Source organism: Zonotrichia albicollis, chromosome 4 (genome assembly GCF_047830755.1).
Source record: "Zonotrichia albicollis isolate bZonAlb1 chromosome 4, bZonAlb1.hap1, whole genome shotgun sequence".
NCBI lineage: Eukaryota > Metazoa > Chordata > Aves > Passeriformes > Passerellidae > Zonotrichia > Zonotrichia albicollis.
This window is the reverse complement of record NC_133822.1, coordinates 60,119,296-60,141,697: the sequence shown is the minus strand read 5'-3', so window position 1 is coordinate 60,141,697 and position 22,402 is coordinate 60,119,296. Positions and strand designations below refer to the sequence as shown.

At 41.0% G+C, this 22,402-nt stretch overlaps 1 protein-coding gene across 3 annotated transcripts in view; it reads right to left on the bottom strand.

The window, feature by feature from the left end:
• Positions 1–22,402, bottom strand: part of CFTR (CF transmembrane conductance regulator) — a 94,448-nt gene that overhangs the window by 8,906 nt on the left and 63,140 nt on the right. For all 3 annotated transcript variants that reach the window (XM_074539947.1, XM_074539945.1, XM_074539946.1), the window contains exons 21-24: positions 21,713–21,813; positions 12,764–13,006; positions 9,725–9,880; positions 2,229–2,318 (exon numbers count right to left, since the gene is read on the bottom strand). In XM_074539947.1, coding sequence (XP_074396048.1) covers positions 2,229–2,318; positions 9,725–9,880; positions 12,764–13,006; positions 21,713–21,813 — 590 coding nt within the window. The remainder of the gene's footprint in view (positions 1–2,228; positions 2,319–9,724; positions 9,881–12,763; positions 13,007–21,712; positions 21,814–22,402) is intronic.

Genomic DNA, 22,402 nt, shown 5'->3' with positions numbered 1-22,402 from the left:
CTACATTATAACGACAGAAAATAACTTCAGTCACCATGGTCGTTGTCTCTACAGCTCTGACAGTGTTTCCAGGTGCTCCTTTTGCTGCCCCAAAGGTCTTGTGCACTTTAGTTATACTAAAGGCACAAGGGGCTTCCCTCTGGCACTGGTGACAAAGTGTTTAAAGAGGTGCCCATGCCAAGTAAAGCTGCTGCCTTTGGACCAGAAATCAAAGTCCAGCCCAGGAGATGTTTTCTGACTGTTTCTTCCAGTGCTCCTGTTTACTCTCCTTGTGAGATTTACACCTCCAAGCAAAGCTTTCCATCTTCCACAGATCCATACCAACTATGGTCCTTGGCCTTATCAGCAGAGTTTCAGGAGACATTTTTACAAAATATGAAAACTAGGAAATATATGTGAGTTGCATGGCTCTATAAAACACTACAAAAATGTAATGAAACTCCAGAAATTTATAAAGGACACCTCCCTTGGATTTTTTAAATATTACTGATCTGCAACTAATTTGCATCTCAGGTAAAAAAAAAAAAAAAATTGGAATTCCTACAAAGGGGTTTCATTTTGCATGGAAACAAAATTAAACTGTGATGTATGAGTATATGTGTTGTGTTTGTGAAGAGCTCGTGCTTTGACTTTTATGCAAATTAGGACCAGTGTTTTGTTCCTTGTTCTCTTTTGAACGCACATTGTGTCCTTAATGAAATTCTGCATTCAATGGATGGAAAAGGTCCTTTCTTCTTAAAACTGCACAAGGTCTCTCCATGTACCCATAGGTTCAGACAGACAGCTGACTGCAGGAATAAGACTTAAGCTCACAAGTCAACACAAGTCTGACAGATTCAGGTGCTGAAATATGGGAGCAATAAAAAATGCAACATCAGACAAAGCCTTGTTCTCTGCAGCTGATTGCAAGGAGTGTAAAAAGCTGATGCTGATCTCAGGAGGATCCTCTAAATTCTCAGCAGTCAACATGGGTTTGGAATAAGCTGACAGCTCATTTCTGTGCCGTGCTCCCAAAGTTACACTGACTCACTGCTGAGCCAGACTTCAAGAGCATTAACTTGGTAAACAATCCAATCACTCCTAGTAAAAAGCATTACAGCTCTTTTTTTTTATTTGCTTTGCATTCTTGCCCGTGCAATGAAAACCTCCATATCAAATACAGATTTGCCCAACTCCTTAATGATAAACACTTCAAAATAAAATTTTTTTCACACCATTGTAAATCAGGTTTAGCTCTTTAAAATCTCAAGCTCAATTCAAACACACTAAAAACAATCCTCCAAAGCAGGAGAGCTTATCTTCTTCAAGAAAGAGGATATTGATCCTTTGTGCCTGAGCCTCAGAGAAGCAGAGAAACAGCACTGAGCACACTGTTGCCTCCACTAGGGCTGTCTGAAAAGCTGCTGTCACACCATCTAAACAAAAATGTCATTATATTTTCATTTCATAGCAAATTACAGAATGTGTCTGCTTTCCTCTTTTCCAAATATAGGGAAGAAATTAGAAAAACCCAAGAAAGCAAGCAGAGGCAGAGTTAACCTCCTGGATGGGAAAGGAGGAAGCTTTCAGATTAAGTCCCACACCTGTAAGGACTTTTTGATACTTGAGACTTGTATTGAAGGGAAGTGGCACCAATGTATGGTTAGCTCTGAATTAATTAGGTCATCTGTACCTTGGGGAAAGGTACCCACTTTCTGGGCTGCAGCCCTTTGCCTCCTGTAATGCTCACCTGACTTTTCCTGGGCATTACAGACACCTCTGCAACCCATGGAGCACTGTCAGAGCCGAGAGTGGCACCTGACACCTGCAATGTGTGGCACCAGTGCAACATGGAAACAGAATTTGGCCCCTAAGCTTGGGAATTGGAAAAAATAATGTTGTGGAAAACTCAACAAAATATTAGAAGCCGACCTTCAGGTTCGGAATTCTAACATTCCATGACTCTTATTTTCCATGGCACAGGAAGCTCCATGACACAAGTAGAACAAAAGCCTGAATCCCTTGTCAGAGAAGAGAGCTCCTCCCAGCTGGCTTCCCATTGGCCTGAGAAGCGAACTAACTATTTACATAAGAATAATAGATATGGTTTGTAGCACAGCATGACCTTTCCCCTGCCCTTGTTTCTTAAGATTCTACATAAATGTAAAATATGGCAATCATTAGACCTACACAGCACCCGGCTGCAACCACATCACCAGAGGGAGACAAATGACACTGAACGGCTTTACCTCCTCTGCAACTTTCCATATTTCTTCATCATTCCACTGCCCATAAGGATCCAAATTCATCCTAAAACTCCCAGAAAATATGAACACTTTCTGCAAGAAAAAAAACATACAGACACAGGTAGATAGATAACCTGAAACATTGTATAAAACATTGGAAATTGTGAAGCATACAGACAAAAGAACAACCTTCTGCAATTACCAGATAGAGCTAACGGCAGGTTATTAATTTTTTTTAAATGCTTTTCCAAAAAAAGTGATTTTGAAAATGCTTATTTATTAAGATTTTGGCAATTATTTTAACAAAATCTTAGCCAAACTTGCCTGAAAACCAGCAAAGCCCAGACTTCAGCAGTTTTCAGGATAAAACATTTCCTGCATTTTCATTTTGAAATAAACATTTTAAAACTATTTTTGATTCTTGACTATGTGAAATACATTCAAACAGACCAAAAGAAAATTATAAACCTAAAGTGTGTTTCCACAATTTTGCTTAGAGAGGAAAAACTATTGCTTAATGTCATGGTTTAGGCCTGGCACAGAGCCAGTGCCCCCATGAGAATACCCTCTCCCTGGTGTCTGCTGTGAGATGCAACCAGGAATAAGCAAAGCAGGCTCCAGCTTAGAAATAAAGAAAACTTTATTAACTAAACTACAAGAAAAGAAGAAAGAAAAAAAAATAAGGGAAAAAATGAAAAAACCTTACAAAAGCACTTTCTTCCTCCTCCCCCACCAAATTTCCCAATGCAATACATTCCCCCAAAATCACCAACTCTCAGTCCAGCACCACCCTTTAGAATACTCAATCTTCAGTTCATGAAGAGGAGAGGAGTCCTGCTTGCACCATAGGCTGGTCAAACCAGCACACTTATTATTGCTTATTATTGTCAAAATTCAGGGGCGTTGTCCTAAGCTGTTTTTCATCAATGAATTTCATTTTCTAATAAATTGTAGCCAAACTCACATCTCAGCATCATTCTGCTCCCTGGCGTTTCACCATGTCCCCATCCCTGTGTCCCACTGTCACATGGCTGCAGCAGCCCCAGCCCGCTGGGTGAGTTTCCCCACCGGACACCGCGGGCTGTGCTGGCTCCTGCTCTGCCCCTGCCCCCGTTCCACTGCAGGAGAGGAAGAGGATGCACATTTCCTGGCACTGAGAGAGAACACGCCCTTCTCCAGCTGAAGTTGGCTACTCCATTCTGCTTCCCCCATCAGTTCAGGCAAGCAGATTTCAGCCATCATACCTTAGATACATATTTTGTAGCTCAAGAAGCAGTGACTCAGACAAAATTAAATATTTGTTGAATCTCTTTTTACATGGGGTGGATTCTGAGAGAAATTAGATTCTTCAAGGGACACTGAGGCCGTAGGACATTTAAGAAACTGGTTTTTTCTATGCTGTAAGGTACACCCACTGCTTGTAGCAGGGAGAACTTGCTCTCAAAGAATTTAAGTGCCTTATTGAGAAATATTACCATTTGCTTGCTCTTTCTGTGTACGTACGCAACAAATACCAAGGGGAAAAAATTGAGACAATTATTTTCTCCTGTCTTTCTAAACAAAGTATTTATTTAGAGAAAATATGTTGAAATGCCAGTGATTCATAGCCACGTAAGTTCCTGGAGTCTTGGTAGTCAAACACTACCAAAAGCAGAGGAGAACTAGCTGTACCAACAGAAAATAAGAGAGAATACACTTAGCAAGTGCTCTCCCAGAGATTGGCCTGTCTACCATGATTTCCATCTGACCCGGCCTGGGAACTTGGCATTCTTTCATCAGATTTCAAAGTGATTTATACATGCATTTACATTAATCATTTAATTATTATTAATTAAAAGTGTAAACATTGCAGAGGAAAATAAATTACATTAATTAATTTGCTAGATTAAGATATGAATGCCATTGCCAACGTATTTGGTTTAAAAGAAAAGGATATAACTAATTTAAGAAACCACAGGAGAAAAGCAGCTGCACTGTGGTGCTGTGCACTCAATGGGGTGGATTTAAGTGCAATGATACCTTCAACACATGGCAAACAATACACTGACAGAACTGCAGAACCACACTCAGCTAAAAATTAATCACTGAAGTAATTTTTGTAGGGACAAAGGGGAAAGAGTCCCTTATAACTGTTATTGTTAATAACAGTGAAAGCTTCAGTGAAGTACAGCACAGTCCTTTTCCCATGCCCTGCACCGGTTAGGTGGCATGAGTGGGGTGACATATTTGCAGCAGGATTACGTTCTTCTAAGGAGTGGGTGTGGTAGAAATAGCAGTGCTGTGGAAACAGTGTCAGACGTGGGTTTGCTCACACTCTGAGCCCCACACATTTAACTAATGGAATGCATGTTTTCATTTCTCAGTGCTAAAGAATAGTTAACTGAACAAACCAGTTCTAAAGAAGATAGGGCTGAAAAACATTCCTGCTGAAGTGCACCAGGCAGACCAATAAGGGGTACAACTTTCCTCTGAAGTTGCTGCTATTTCTAATTACTCTGCTTTCAAGAAGCAGGGCACTAAAAGCAAGCTATTCCCAAAAGCAGGGTTGGATTTTCATCCCCACAAAGTAAATATTTCATTGTCCTGAATTCTGGTACTTCTCTCTCCGTTTCAACACCTCCTTCCTCCCAGCTCATTAGAAACCATATAGGGTTCACTTAGGTAAATACCATATGAGTGACCTGCGCAGTTAAGGGTCTGCTTGAAGAGAAGCAGAAACAAATCCCTCCACATTCTTAAATACTTGAAGTCTAAAGTGAAACAAAAACACCCAAAAGTGAATATGAAGGACTTACATTGTTCATAAATATGGAAGAAGCAGAAATAAGGAGAGCATTGGAAGAGTGAATCGATGTCTGGGTAGACTGGCAGCAAATCTGGAATAATTTCCTACTTGGTCACTTGTTAAAATTCCCACAGGATGACAGTAGGTGAGATTATACAACAAACAGTTTCTTAGACCTGACATCCACCCACAAGCAAAACATTCAGAAACATAAATATGGTCATGTTTATGTTCTGACCACCCCAAATATTGCAAATCAACCCTTCTGAAGGGCATTAATCCCCATTAGTGGCGACAGCCTCTGTGTATTGGTGTGTGGGGGCAATAAGCTTCCTAAGCAATTCATGTGGTATGTGGAGAATCAAGACCCCAGCGTACCTAAGGAAAGGCTCACAGAGGAGTTAAGGATCAGCTGACAAGAGGCTGCTAAGGAGGAAGAGTATCCTGGCTGTGAGAAGCTGCTGCTGCCACCTGTGTGCAGGTCCTCAGCAAGACCCATGGACTCTTACTCCCACATGCCCCAGGGCTGGAGGACAAATGTGCCTGTGTTATAACAGCAATATCAACACAAAGTAAAATCAAGTTACTGTGTGAATGCTTTAGCACCAGATGCAGAGTTAGAGGATTTGTTTTCATAAGCGTCCTTTAGGGACAAAACATCTGCCTCCCATAGAGCTTTCTGGTAAATACAAGTGCTGTGCCCCTGGCAACACTGAACATATGATGTATGGGTTCAACCTGTATACTGTCCAGAATGAGCATGAGGGGTTGTTGATTAACCCCCCCAGCTGCTCTGTGCCAGGCTCTGGTGCAGCAGGCACTCCCCACCATGGTGATGCTGCCTCATCCCAGTGCCCTGCAGGACTCTCTGTGGGAAGTGGCCCTGCTCAGCAGCTGCACCAGGCAGGAGTGTGCTGGCACACCACAAAGCAGCTATGACCTCCAAAAGTAAGCAGGCCTGAAGGGTATGAGAAATAGTGCTGGAGACAGACAGACAGACGGACGGATGGACAGACAGACAGACAGACAGACCTATACAATGAACAGAATGTGACGGCTGCTGAAAAACTGGAACTACAAAGATAAAAGTTGCAAAATTTCACTTCTTCAGTAAAATAAAGGAGCAAAGCAATTTTTTTGTCAGCTGGAAGTCCTGCAAACTCTAGAAAAGTTTTTCTCCATGTTGAGCTTGATTTTAATTCTATATGGAGTATTTACATATAGAAAACTGTGAGATCCACCAGGATGCATGGAATAACACTAAATAAAACATCAGAAGTCATGCCCTTCATCAGAGCTAGCAGCACCTCATGGGTCTCAGGTCTCTCATCACTTGTTTTAACTGGAAATCAACTGCAGGTCTCCTGTTCTCCCCTCAAACACAAATTTCTGAAGGCATGCCCTCAATCTGACTCCATTAAATACTTCAGGATGCAATCTGCATGAGGACCCAGGCTTTAAAGCCTTACTGTGTTGAAGCCAAATTCAGCTGGAAATCCTCACTCTGGAACTGTGGTGGGCAAATACCTGCAGGAGAATCATCAGAAAGGCCTGTCCTTTCTTCAGGAAGAAGAGGTGATGGGTGCAAAAGTACAGCCTGGTGTGAGTGGAGCAATTGTTTCTGGGAGAAGGACAAACAGCCTGTAGGAGCAGTGTTGGGCAGGCTGGGCTTCAGCAGCACAGCCATGTGAGAAGCTACAGCAAGGAACTTCCTTGTGAGTGCTTCAGGAAATATGTTTTATATCATTTAACCCTTCACAATTCTACAAGGCATGGCAGCCAGATTTGAGATACTAAAAGAAACAAGGGGTTTACCTTTGCTTCTGCTCAGTGTGATCCCTGACCACCCTGCAGGTCATTCCAGCACAGCCTGCATGGAGCAGAGAGCAGAGTCTTAGGACTCTGTGTGCCATGTGGTGGTGCTTTAGTGAAGTTCCCACCCTGGAAAAGCACTTATTTTCTACTAAATTGGGAAACTTAGGGTTAAGGAAGTGAAGGAGAGTGTTGGAAAATTTTCAGGAGGAAGCATGCCTCAGGTAGAACTCCGTTCTCCTTTTGTTGGCGAAGCCTCTCCTGGAGACAGTGAATATCCAGGTCTTGCTGTAGGAGAGCCTCCCAGGAAAGGAAAGGCAACTTTTTTTCCATTCTGAAGCTTTAGGTGAATGGCAAAGAACAAAAGGCTCCCTTTGTTCTGCTGCGAAAGGCAGGGTGGCATATGCAATTTCTCCTTCCTGCTGGGAAAGTGCTGCTGAAAACTTCATTTTGTTCTGAATGTGGGAACTTTTAAGGCATAATGTGCAGTTCTTTGCCAAGGCATTGGGACAAGTGCTGTGAGTTGAAGCATGCAAACAGGCTGGCAACTCTCATGACCTTAGAGAGAATGGAGGGCTGGGATTATTTGGCATTGATCCATGTATCAGGGACTTCCAAATGTGAACTAAATGTGTAATTTTAACAATGAACTAACAATGCACCTCACTAGCAGAAGGGCAAGTTATATGCTCATGTAATAAATGTCTCTTGCATTTTGCTGATGGCTGCAGAATGATATTTTCTATACCATTAGTGACTCTATAGTGAGTGCTCAGCTACAAGAATTATCCCTCATATTTTCACTGAGACAATGAGACTGCTTGTTACCAAGCATTCAGATTACTTCTCAGTCCATGCATTCCCAAGCACAGCTGGAGATGGAACACAGAAATTCTGGTGGGCAACCACATCCCAAAGGGCAACAGGCTGAGAACAAAAAGATGACTATGAGAGAGATAAGGAAGCCCCTTCCAATATGGAAATGTATACTTGGCTCTATAGGAAAATTTTCCAGTGCAGACATACCTTACTGGTAAGAGCATCCTTCATCCTGTACAGCCATGCTTCAGAAGACAGCTGTACAACATACCTGTCCTCTAAATTAAATACAAGCAGCTGCACATGCAATTCACTGCGCAGCTCCCTTGATCTGAATGGGGGACATTTTTGTCATACTTGCAAACAACAATTACTCTGCAGAACTGAACCAGCTGCAATAAAGAAATAAAAGTTTAAAGGAATAGATAGATATGAAAATGTTGAAGAGAGGACAGAAGTGGTGACAAGAAGTCAGTTACCAAATGGCAGCTTGCCAAGCAAGCCTCAGCTCTGCAGGCAGTGTGTGACAGGAAGAGCTCAGGTAAAAAATTAATGCAACACGTGGACTCAACACTGCTCTGTTAGGCTTGGTTTGTTAAGGGTGTAACATGGCAGGGAAGAAAGGGTCTGTTCTGACAAGGTCAAAGTGCTAAAAATTGCTGCCTCTAGAAAATTTCAGAGCATGAAATGCACAAAGAAAAGAAAGTTGTGCCTGCTTTGTATGCCTACTCTAAATAAATGCCACTTGGGCTACCATGGAATAATATATTTGAAAGGGAAGAGGAAAGCTATCAAAACTGATCATCCCATTGAAAAATTGAATTCTGAGTCCTCCTTGTGTTTGCAAAATCAAGGCCATTTTTCTTCCAGCATGAATATTTCAGTGTCTTTTAACAGTGACCCAAGCTGTAAAACTTAGGGCATTTTTATTTTTCACTGTCTGTCTGTCCCAGAGTCTCTCCTACTATTTTAAAGTGCCTCACGTAGTCACTGCAACAACAGCTTTATACTACACGTACAATCACCAGATTTCTAAGACAAAAGCCACATTTTTCAGATGGGAAACTATCAGGGACCAAATCAAATCTTTACAGCAACAAGATGGAAACAGCTTTACTGTGGGGGCAGGATGGGGAGTTGCACAATTAGGGTTTGACAGCTAACAGCTAAAAAGAGCTGCTTGGGCACCTTGGTTGGCCCACTCCTTTGTGGGTGTGTCAAAGAGCAGGTCATCCAAGGTGACTGGGGATCAAACCATATTTTTCAGTCTCTGGGGCTAGTAGCCACCCTCAAGGATGGATGGATGGATAAAGGCAGGACAGGCTGCCTGGCCCCTCCCAGTGTGGCAGGCTGATCTGCAGTCGGTCTCCCACTGCTGCCTGATACAACAAGCGACTCATTGGTAAGATTGCCATCAAGTGTTACTTGAATTAGTCTGCCACAGTCACAGGATTTCCAAAGGAATGAATACTGTTATGGAGGACATTGTGTATGTCTGGAAACTGAAGAACTATCTGATGTATAACTGTCAAAGAAGAGATGGTCAATATGTGTGACTCACGTATCAGTGTTACTGCACATCTGTAACTGATACAAGATGCTGTGCAGTGGCAGGAACATTGGCAAGAGACTCAGAAGCCCTAGGTTTACATGTTTGCTGCCAGTCTGCCAGGGAAAGCACACAATGTGCAGTGTCCACATGTTAACCATAATATGTGATGTAGAGCTTCAGAAAACAGTAGCTGAGAACACTGATTGTATATTTTTCTTCAGGTGGCACTAACTTATGCTGAATCAAAATGCAAACTGTTTCAGAGAGGCAGGGATAAGCAGGCTGGAAATACTTCTGTTTGAGCCTGCTGTACCTTCCCATTTCTAGAAGAGTTCTTGGGGAGAGGAAGAGAAACCCTAAAAATTCAAAGTATGCATCCTTCCACCTGTCCATGCCACTCCCCTTTTCACAAAATCTATGGTTTGATTTTTTTCTCAGCATACAATAACAAACATCTTCAAAGCATACACGTACATACAGATATAGAACCAATGAAAATAAAGGCACAAAAATATTCAATAATCTTATTACCTGAGGAATCACTCCAAATGCTTTTCTCCATTGCTGCACGCTGACTGTGTTCCAGGAGACTCCATCAATCTGGATATCCCCTTCTGTATTCAGCAGTCTTAAAAATGCAAAAAGTAAAGTGCTTTTTCCTGAACCTGTTCTTCCTAAAAGGCCCACCTGCAATGCAAATAATACAAGCAAACATTTAATACTCTTCACATATTAATCACAGACTAAGGCAAAAGCCTTAGAGGTCTCAGAAGTGAAGAACAGTCCAGATGGATCTCAATGGGATAGCAAACATCATTTATGTGGGAATGATAAAAGCCTACAGCAAGGGCAGAATCAAACACTGGGGAGACTATTCTTTCTTTTTTTAGAATCAACTAGATGAAAAATATTTTAGCCTACCCTTAGCTGAAGGACAGAAATTTGCTTGTCTATTATGTTGCATTGATCAGCCCAGCTCTTTGTGCCTTTTCCCTTCACTTTGCCATGAAGCCCTCATCAGCAAAATCATATCCAGAAACCAAAATCTAAGTAGGGAGTGCATTTGGATCACCGTAGTAAGCTACTCCATTCTCATATGATTGAAAATAAAGGGCCTAACTCTGATTAGTGGGGTGGCTTGGGGCAGAGGCAGTGGTTACAGCAGACATCATCCCGTTGGACACCTCTAAGCATCTGCACAAGTCCTCTACCTGCCCAGTTGATGCTGATTTTTCTTATCTCTAGGGTGTGAAGAAACATAGTAATATAGGTTTTGAGGTTTTGTAAAAGTTGTGTTTCCCTTGTAGGGAAGCCAACCTCTTGCCAGAAAAAGCAAATATCTACAGTAACCACCAACAAACTCCAAGATGCTGCTTTCCCAACATCTGGGTTTACACAGCTAACATTGTCCTGTCTGAGTGCGGGCTGCTTTTGTAGTGTGACCATACTGAAGAGTGGCTGAAGGCTTGTAGTGAATGGGGCTACCTCTGGCTGATGACTGCCATCAGCAGTACTCCTCAGGGCTCAATCCTAGGGACAGTTCTCTTCCATGTATTCAGCAATGATCTGGATGCAGGAGTCAAATGCACCATGAGCAAAGCTGCTGATGACACCAAGCTGGGAAATGCTGTTGACTCTCTCGAGGATTTGAGGCCTTGCAGAGAAATCTGATCATTTGGAACACTGAGCAGTATTTAACTGCAATTGAACAATCCAAATGTCAGATTCTGCACCTGGGATGGAGCAATGCCAGGCACAAGTATAAACTGGGGGAGGAGTGGCTGCAGAGCAGCCCTGCAGAGGGATCTGAGGGGGCTGCTGCCAGCAGGATCAATGAGAGTCAGCTCTGTGTGCCCAGGCAGCCAAGAGGGCAAAGCCCATCCTGGGCTGATCAAACACAGCATCAGCACCAGCTGGGCAATAGGGGTGATTATCCCACTCTATTCAGCTTTGGAGCAGCCTCACTGGGAGTGCTGTGTGCAGTGCTGGGCTCTGCAGTTTAAGGAGGATGTGAAGGTGCATGCATCCAGAGGAGGGCAACAAAGCTGGTGAAAGGGCTGAAAGGAATGTCCTGTGATGAGTGAACAGGAAGATGGGCTTGTCTAGTTTGGAGAGGAGGCTGAGGGGCAACTGATCTCTTATCCCTGGGATCCAGTGAGAGAATATGTGGAAAGGGTTTAAAGCTGCACTGGGGAGGGTCAGACTGGACATTAGGAAGCATTTCTTTAACATGGTGGTCAAACAGTGGAACAGGCTTTCTAGAGAGGTGATTGATGCCCCAAGCCTGTAAGTCTTAAAGCCCTTGATAATACGCTTTAACCTCTGGACAGCTATTAAGTGGTAAGGGAGTGGGACTAGATGAGTGTTCCATTCCATTCCATTCCATTCCATTCCATTCCATTCCATTCCATTCCATTCCATTCCATTCCATTCCATTCCATCCCTCAGCAGAGGAGAACTCCTGTTTCCTTCTTGGTGCACTACATATACAGTAGAGACAAACTCTTTCCAGTTTAAGGAGCATCTGAGTCCAGGGTTGATCACAAAACTTGAATTACAGGCCTTGAGAAAAGAATTTTTGTTTTTACTGCTCTCTCCCCCTCTCTGTACAGTACAAAAGTGTCTTTTATTTTCCTTACTCTACTGCTTCAAGGGATCTACCAGGAAGAAAATCTACCAGAAAATCTTCCAGGAGTCACAAGTATCTCTCTTTCAAATGCAGAGTGCCTTCAGGATGGTGCTACAGGAAGTCGGAACTCTGGGTTCAAAATTTTTGTGCCCTCAAACTTAGTAGATGAAACATTCAGTTTGTGTAAACCCAGACAAAGCTAAAAAAACTGGCAAAGACTGGTGCTATCCAAATTAGGAGTGAATATGTGCCTCATGTCAAGGCCAGGGAGCTGTCACTGAACCTGTTTTCTCATTTACATGGGACAGTTAAAATCTCCTCTTCCTCTGTTTGCCTTCAGCTCAGGAAATCACAAACCTTTCTTCCAATTCCACCAAGGATGGGCTTTCAGCATGAACTTGAAGAAAAGTGTTAAACTTCTACCTAAATGCTGTCCTGAAGCTAAAGCCCTTTCTTAAACACAGCCCCAAACACACGTGAGGATTAGAGAGGTTTGTCAGTCCTGTCAGGATAGAGCTGTTTATGGTGTACAATAATTGAGGGTGGCACAGGGCCCTCATGGCACGGGTGAGACGGCACCTCCACCCTCCAGCGGCCGCAGCCAGCGGTGCGTTACCCTTGGCACGGCACCCTGTATTCTTCTGTGCCCTGCCCAGTCGGGTCAGCCTGTCCCCAGCACCTGCATTCACCAGCAAGCTCCCCTCTCCACAGCAGCAGCATTTCAGGCACAGGAATACAGCTTGGGAAACTGTTGCACATGTATTTTATCCTAAGTCATTTCTGTTCTTCAGTTACGTTAGAAGATATTTTTTTTTGCAACAATTTCATTGAGAAAATGTTACGGGACTCAAAATCCTTTTTAGTCATCAAATAGGTTTATGACAATTTTATACTTAAGCTTAATAGAAGTCAGAAGAAACCACAATAAAACAGTGTCTTACCCTCTGCCCTGAACTTATTGAAAAAGAAATGTTTTCTAGTACAGCAGGTCCACCTTCACCATATTTGGCTGTAAGGTCTTTCACAGTCATTTGGCCCCCAGATGGCCAGTTCTTCTCTTCCTTCACATGCCTGTTTTCAATTACAAGGGCATCTGAAAACTGATTATTCTTCTGTGGCTTAATGCTTTCTGTCTCTTCTGTTGGCATGTCAATGAATTTAAATATTCGTCCGACAGACCGCATCTGCAAATCAAAACAAACAGTATTTTAATTGTAATTCATACTAAACTATCAAAACAAATGAAATTAAATTGCTCCTAATTTCTAGCCAGAACAGTGAATCTTTTTTTCTGTGTAAGCTACTATCATGAGTAACCCAGAAATTTATTGTACCATGATATAATCTTCAAAGATAGACTGCTTCTCATCTAGAGCTCTAGATTCCATTGCACTTGTACAACTGACTTTGGTCCAACATGTGGTTCCTCTTGCTTCCTTTTTAAATGGACATAGTAGATCTTTCTACCTTAAAAATTGTATTTTGAAAAGTGAGGACTTGTATCTAGGAAAACAAAGTATAATCATGAAAACAACATGGATCACTTAAACTCTTTCCTACAGGAAGGTTTGGGGTTGCCCAAAACCTGAAGTTCTTTGAATAATGACTGATCTCCAAAGATCGGTAGACTGCATGGGATTTGAAAAGTGCAAAGCAGCAGCATTAAATAAAAAAGGAACGATCATTAAACAGTAACATTTGAATACTTATGAGTAATTATAGTCTAAAAAAATTCTAGGAAGTTCCATGATAATGAATTTTTTATCAGTAATTATATATATTAGGTGAAATAATAAAGTCTTGTAGTTCATGAACTTTAGACTGAAGTTGCTAGTAGCAGTCTTGGAGCATTTTCAAAGGAACATGGCACTAGAAAGAATCCTCTTGATCTTTTTATTAAATGGGTCAAGGGTCAATGAGTAATCAATCTCCTTTACAACTTCACTGCTCAGGTGGTCAGAAAACATATTTTTTACTTTATGGACAAGTTTGCTGTTATAACTTTTTTAATTTTAAAATCTAAAGAGCTCCTTTTGTTAGCTGCTTTCCCCATTCCTTTATGGAGGGACACCTTAGATCCTATCACCCTTTGTTCTCCAGGACTAAAGAAAATCTGGGTTTAAGCTTCTTAATATATGTTCTCCAAACTCCCCACTTCAAATCAAGCTTTCCTGTCTTACCAGAATGCACACAGCATTTTGTGTTTTACAAACAAGCACAGGTGTTTTACCAGGACATTATACAAATGCATTGCTGCTTCCCTATCTATTCCAAGAATATTTGCAATAACACATGCTAGGATCATACACTATTTTCTTCACAGTCACATCTTACAGTCAGCCTTTGAGTGAGGGGTGGTCAGCCAAGCTTTCCTCCATTTTAGCCATTTCTAAACAAGATTCTCACTTATTGCTGAGGTTGTTCTTAGCAGTCCCTAAATCCAAGTCTTTGCACTTTTGTTACTGAAATCTATTTAATAGCTGCCATTTGAGGTCACCTAATATATTTAAAGTCCCAGGATCCTTTGTACCAACACTGCCTTTCAGCTTTGTGTCATTGGTGGATTTCTTCAACACTCTTTTACTTTGTTGAGAGCATTTAAAAAAGATTAAAATGAGCTCAGTCAGCAATCTAATCTTTGTTGAGTAGCCTCCCTACAGGTTAATACTCACAGCTTAATGACATTTCCTTTCTGACCAACTCATTAACTAGTTTACAGTTCTTGTAATAATCCTGATATCCTTCATTTATATAATTCCTGAAACAGAGCCATAATCAATGCTTTCCTGAAGGCAAATGAGATCTATTACATTACTTCTGTCTGGAAAATAAATCAGCACTCACAGTTATGAGGGTAGTGCGATGCAACCCTAATGTCAGCAAACCTAAGAAATTCTAATCTATAAGCATCACATTTTTAACTAATTCTTAAAAATAGTTTCTAAAGACTGTTGCTATACACTAACAAACTGATGGTGGTACCAATGACTTCTCATTTCTCCTTCTCAACAAAAAATTGACAGTTGTTATTTTATCACATGCCACCACCACTGCCTGCTTGTTTATTTATTTGAGGTGGCCATTATAAGATTTCCAGCTTCTCGTCCAGTTCTTCCTCAACACTTGGATGTGAGGTCTGTTCTACCTGGTGTGGATGGCATTGTTCCAGTCTGGTTGCACACGTTTCAGGGAGATGTCCAGCTGCAGAAACCAAATCTCCCCTAGCTGAAGATTCTGATTTTAGATGGACTGATTCACAGGTGGTGTGTGTCCCTCCACAAACGGTACAGTTTAGGGAAACCAGGATTCTAGCTGGTTTGCATGTAATTTCTACCTCAGATATTATAAATCCCATTTCTACTTCCTGTTCCACTTTTAAGTCCACAGATTAAACACTGCCTTTTTAATGAAAATTAAGATCAAGCATTTAGCCAGTTTTTGAGCTGTTTGCAAGCGTAACTCTGATTTTGTCAAGTTTCTCTTCTCTATCTGCTTCTTGGCCTCTAACACACAGCTTGTTTGGGTTAACATTAAAGTCCGTTCTTTAGAGGCTGTAATTCCTAACATACTGTCAGAGAATATTGTTCATTCTGGCAGTCCTTGAGTCTTCAAAATGCCCTATTTTCTCCTGTTCAGGAAAAAAGTTTCAGATCCTTACTTGAAGGAGATGTGACTTCCCTTTACATTCAGATACCTAAGTGCCCCATTCCTACTAATGAATTAATTAGATTCCTTGTTTTACAAAAGCTTGTTCCTGCAAACAACATTTGTTCTCTAATCTGTATTCTCAGAAATAGATTTCTGTTTAGTGGTATCATGGAAAACCCTTTGTACATCTTTGTTTTACTGCTTTTATATTCTTTCTGAAAAGTGTTTCTCCTTGACGTATAAGTTACAATTCCTTTTTGCTCTTCAATCCCAATTGAAGTGCTGTTAGGCAGATTTTCTATGCGGGAGCAAATGCAAGGGAATACTTGGATCATAGTTTATATCTCAGCATCTTGAAAAACAGTTGTGACAGAAGTTCTAAAAGGCATGCTAACACACAAGCCTATCAATTCTTATTTCCATCTCAACCCCTGTGCAAGATGGAAAAGCATGGTCATCATCATGTTCATGTATATATATGCCAGCTCTTTTTGGTGATACAAACAGGAAGAATCAGGCTGACAATTTTCAATCAGGCTTGAATCAGGCTGACAATTTTCTCCCTGTCTGACTGAAAATAGTAAATCCCATAATGACCATGCAGTTATTTTAATTGGTGTTTGATGGTACCTTTGTCTGCAGAAATCTTAGCTTTATAGAAATACAGTCATATAGTCAAATACAGTAATTAGAAATGCAGGTCTTTCTTGGCTTCATCAAGAGCTGTGAATGTTTTTATGGGCAGAGATTCCCCATAACTGCCCAAGGGGCCATACCACTACACACTGTCTAATGTCTGCTGGGAATCCAGCTGGGTGAAAAGCCCTTCTCTACAAAAGAAAATTTCATCCCAATGTCCTAGCTCTGACAGAATTATCAGTTATGTATTTTAGACAGTTTAACAATTTTAAATCAATTCTGAATTCCTTGTTCTATAGCCTGAATTATGATTTAAATCTGGGCAGAATGTAGCACGTCAGGAACATTTGACAAAAATATCCATTCTTCCTTTCACAGGTAGAAATGTTCTGTCATTCATAATGACAGGTATAGGATAGGAGACAGCAAGCTTCTTATCCATTATTCCCATCAGTACTGTCCCAGCTATCTTCATGTTCTTTAACTAGTACTTTTGAATAAAGGGGTATATTTACTATTTTCATCCCTAAGCATAGTACACTATTTTTAGTCTTGCCTAATTGTATTTTACTGAGATTTTAATAAAACTGCAAATTCTTTTATTTATTTCCTCATTAATATCACTTAAACTCTTCTTAACTTTGAAGGAAAATTCATAATTATATAGTTCATATTTCCAGAAGGTGGAAGCAATTATTTTACAAGTAACCTAATAGAAAGAATTTAATCAGGCTCTGTGTTATCTTCTACTAAAAAGAGAGCAGTCACCCTTTTCAGACCACACACATAGTATTCAATGGCTCAGTTGCCAGACATCACCTCCTCACAAACACTGCTTGGAAGGTGCACTGTGCAACTGAGGGAACTGTGAGAGATTGGTCCAAATGGTTCATGTTGGAAAAAAAATCTTGTGCATTGACTGCCTAAACTGCTTCTGTAGGCAGAACATATGGTTTTACTGAGGTTCCACATCATCTGCTATTACATATTGGGTGCACTTATAGGATGTGTGCTTCTCTTCTGAACGGCAAAAGTGAAATACCTAGCTCATTTAAAACTTTTACTGATTTTTTTTTTCTCTTTTTCACACTGCTGCACAGCCAGGCAGAAAAAAGAATGTTCTAAAGGATTTTTTTTCATTATGTTGCTTTCCAGAAGAACAACACCTCACTTTGAGGACTACCATTCTGATGCAGATTTTATTCTACTTAAACTTGTGTTTAAGTGTTCTCAGATCTTCTGCCTACAGTAGTATAAACCATATTAAGATCATGTCATAGATTTAAAAAAAAGTCAATAAAAATAATCTGTAAGAGCACCATTCTTTTTCACAGCTGTACTTTTAAATTTGGTCCTTTTCTTTACCCTGTATTACTTTAATTCTTCAGCGTCCCTGATGTAGAGGGTGAGGCACAGGGACGTTTAGAAAGTTGGGTTTTAATGTCTCCTTGGGAGATTCTTTTTGTATCTCCTTATATAAGTAATCTTGGCAACAGTAAAAGCATGACATTTTCTCTTTCCCTAATAAAAGGAACTTTCCTTCACAGTTGAAGCACTGCTGCTGCAGGATATACATCAGTGAAAGAAGAGGTTAGAAAGCATTAAAATAGGCCACTGGGACTAGCTAATGCTTATCTATGAAAGCAGCACTTACCGAAGAAAAAAAAATTTCTATTTCCTTATGAAGGAAAAAAATTTCAAAACACTACAAGACTGCCTAGAAGGATAGGAAGAAAAGGACTGTAAACAAACTAAAGGGATATTAGCAGAAATGACCAAAGTGAAACAATAAATCTAGCCTAATTTGTAGCGTTAAATGAAGCAACGGATAGCTGTCAGAGTGACCATATATATTTGGAGGGGAGAAAGGGGGGTATGCAGGGTTGTTTATTTTTAAATAAAGGCAGAGCAGACAAGGTATCAGGGCTGTAGAGAACGAAATGCCAAAACCATTAAATGATTATGGAGTATTAGGAGACAATAGGGATTTTTAATTTGAAGCCAAACATGTACAACAAAAATTGCTTCAAAGACAGTGTCTGTGTATGTAGAAATAAAAACCAACCAAGGAACTCAGATTTCTTTAATCTGTGTGCCAGTGTCATGGAAAGTTCAAGATGGAGATTGTGTGGAATAAAGTCAAATTTGCCACCTACCCATCTGTTTGGCCAGCTTCTCCCTTGGCTGTCAACCACTTGCAGAAAACCCCAGCTCATATGACAGCCAAAGACTGCTACCTACAAATGTGCTATTCACTCAGGCATGCTTGTCTGCAGGCTTGTAAACACAGATACCATAGCTGCTCAAGGAAGGGCAAGAGTGATGTCAACTAGAGTGGTGTGTGCATATCTGTAACTGGAGACATCTGGGGATGTGTCAGTTCTAGTCAATCTGGTCCTGAGGGGAGCTTCAAGCTACCTCTAGAGAGAAAAATGGAGTATAACTAAGTCAGCTACTAGGGCTACCCTCTGCAGAACATCTTTAGCCAAATAATTGTAAAATACTTTGATGAGGGAAGTGCTAAATGCAGACACTACAGAGTAAGAAATAATACATCTGTATCACCCTGTGAAGCAGTTTTATTATCTTGACACCATTAAGCTATTTATATCTGCTTGTGCACAGCAACAGCTTTTGAATGTCAAAAAAGCCATCCTGCCAGCAATACCTATTAGTTTCTCCTCTGGCATACCTAAAAGTTCATGTCATGAGGGTGAGCAGTTATCCACTGGCAAACAATGTCCAGAGGATCCACTCTACAACCTGATGGACCTTAGAAGGCTATCAGTAATACAATGTAACACATAGCAAAACCAGTGCTCCAGCACAGTCCTTTGTCTCAATCAGAGCAAAGCACTCAGAAGTGTCTAGTGCAACCTGGGACTCCCTTTCCAAGGGACTCCCTTTCCAAGGGAAAGGGAGTTACTTATTGCTGCTAATAGGTGACATTTTAACACAACTGTCCTTTTAAAAAGGAGAAGTTCTTCTTTATTGAATCACTATTGTGTCCAGCACCCTCTGGGGAAGTTCTTCTTTATTGAAACACTATTGTGACCAGCACCCTCTGCATTGTACATTAGGACTTCCTGATGCTCCTGTGAAACAACTTCAGTTTGCATTAAGCCATGTAATACGCACACATTGTTTGTACACAGATTTTTATACTTGAAGTGATCACATTCTGCCTTACGGGGCATGGAGTCTACAAATGAGAGCCAAGTGAATTAACATGGTTGTTGCTGTTGTGGTTGTTTTGTAGGGGCTGACCTACTACAGAGCAGCTTAGCAGAGAAGGACCTTGGAGTCTTGGTGGATGACATTTTGACTGTGAGCTGGCACTGTGCCCTTGAGGCAGGAGTGCCAGTGGTAACCTGGGGTGCATCGGGAGCAGTATGGGCAGCAGGAGGTCCTGCCCCTCTGCTCGGCCCTAGCGAGGCACATCTGGAGCGCTAGGTTGGGTTCTGGGCTCCTCAGCACAGGAGAGACAAAGAGTACTGGAGAGGGCCCAGTGAGGGCCACAAAGATCATCTGGGGTCTGGAGCATCTCTTTTATGAGGAGAGACTGCAGCAGCTGGGCCTGTTTAGTCTAGAGACCACTGAGAGGGGATCACATTAATGCATAAATATCTCAAAGGCTGCTGTCAGCTGGATCCTGTCTGGCTCTTCTCAGTGGTGCCCAGTGACAGAATAACAAGCAACAGCTATAAACTAAAACACAAAACGTTTCACCTCAACGTAAGGAAGAACTTTCTCACTTTGAGGATGACAGAGCACTGGAACAGCGTGGAGACCCTGGGGGAGGGGGCATTCCCTGGTCTAGGGAGACACAAGAAGCTTCCCTCAGAAAGCTGTTAGACCCCATTGGCTCCTTCCCCTGTTCCTGTGTCTGTTTCTATGTTCCTGAGCCACACCTTCCCTATTCCCTGACTGGCCCTCATTTTTGTACTGCCCTGAGACCAGATCAGCCCCCAGGCCCCTGTAGAGAGACAAAGTTAGATTCTCTGGGTGTGGGTGCTGGGACTTGAACATCTCACCACATGGCTGAATAAAACATCTGTGGATGTTGTGCAAAGGTCCTTTTTGCTTCTTTACCCTGGACTATGCTAGCAGCAATTCTGACTGCAACAGAGCAGGCTGCCCACAGAGGTTGTAGAGTCTCTCTCTCTCTCTCTCTGGAGACATTCAAAGCCCACATGTGGAGAGTTCCTGTGTCACCTGCTCTAGATGACCCTGCCTTGTCAGGAGAGTTGGACCAGAGGATCTCCAGAGGTCCCTCCCAACCCTAAAAATTCTGTGATTTACCAACATTGCATTTTATTTCATTTTTAGTCATGTAACTACTATTCAGCAAGTCTTGCAGGTGCAGCAATGAAACCCTCTCACAAAGTGCTTGCCCTTCAAGACAGGCTGTTCATAATAAAGCAAAGAAGGAGCTAGCATAAAACATTTGGTGGGTGGGAATCACTGCTGAATGGCCATCAGCTTTCTCAGCTATCAGCAGTCACATGTGCAAACAAGATCTTAGATGCTGTAAGTGGTTAATTCCTTGTTCTGAGGCTCTTAATGATTTCCCTCAGGGTGAATCTAGTTGAATAATTATTTAAAAAAAAATAACATTAGACTTGCGAATATTGCTTCCCTGTCACCATCTGCCCCAATTATGTATTTTTAATATGGCAATTAATTTCAATTAATCAGGATTTAAGAGACTCTGAAATCTGTAGTAAAATTTTGTTTTCCAATACTGAAATGGTTGGGCTTGAGAAGCTGATTTAGGGTTCAGAGTGGGTAAAACAGGATGTGGGAGATCTTTTTTCTCAGAATTTTTTTTTTGCTTGTAAGACTACAGTATTTTGTTACACAAATTCTGTCAAAATAAATCCTAGCATGAATGAAGTGGAAAGAGATCAAGAACTATTATTTAAAATAAAAGCTAAAACTTTCATTTGAACTAATGAAAGTTTGAAAACATACATTTGGACTAATGTATGACGAAAAGTGTAAGAAAAAACATACTCTTCTATGAGCTTCTTGTCTGCTTCATATGTCTCAACAAATAGGTGATGAGAAGCTAACCTTGTGAAATGCTCTCTTTTAAAGCCAGTCCTACCTATGAAAATACCGCATGACTGCAAAGTCTTATGTCGAGGGCATTTTACATAAAACCAGAAAAAGACTTCCAGGGAAGTCAAGGACAGATTTTAAAACCACTATTGATAACAGGTGAAAGAATCTCAAAAGCATCCTTTGCAAAGCTGTTAAGTAGACCAAGGAAGATGTATTTTATATTTTAAATAAAGGAAATATAGCAAAACAGCCCTAAGCCTTTTTGAGGTTTTCCTATCAACTGCTGCATCTGCAATCTGAATCCTCAAGTGCAAGTATTTGCGGTTGCCTATTCCAGGACAGAAAAACTTCTGATCGTGAAAAAACTTTGTTTGTGCCATCCCAAAGCCAGTAGTTTGCTATCAAAGGTAGAAGAGAAACTTTTCTGACATTCCTGCATAATATTCAACTCTGAAGATAATTCACTGCAGAACCATAACCAACAAAATAAGGCAATTCCTCAAAAGAAAGCACAGCACCGTGCATTTTTTGCTTACCAAACTATCAACATCTATGCTTGAGTTTACTGCCCACTGCAAGGTTCCCATGATGTTCATAGCTAAAGTAAGAATAATTCCAGCTGTACCTGGTCCTTCACCTGTGGAGAGAAAAACACATTCAATTTTTCTGTCCAAATAAAAAGCCATTAGAAAACAGAAAATTAGCATGTATAACTTAAGATGCTTATTCATACTCTTGCCTCTTTTACTTCATGGAGAAAACATGGATTTGTTAATCATAAAAAGGACTAAGAGCTTAATCATAGTTTAACACCTGGCTTTGGTGCTGAATTCACTAGAAACCCCAATCTTGCTTGGCAGAAGAATCTTGGTACTTAAACTGTAAACAGAATCAGGTCTCTGCAATCTTGATTTGACTTTCCTTTTTTCAACACACATGAATCTGTGAAATTACTCTTATCTAACCAAGACCCCACACACAGCTAGCAACTCTAAAATTCAAAACAGCTTACATTTTCCCTTCTTTCACAAATAGAGGATGTTCTTCTTAGTGTTTCACAAAGATGCAGATGCAAATTTTATAGCTCCAATTGTTGGCTGTTTCAAGCATGGGATTTTCCAGGGATTTTTCTTTATGACTTCATACAATACAATATAAGCATTTAATCTACCACACTGTTGATTTTTCACCTCACTATGTGTGAATGGAATTGAGAATTTAAGCCA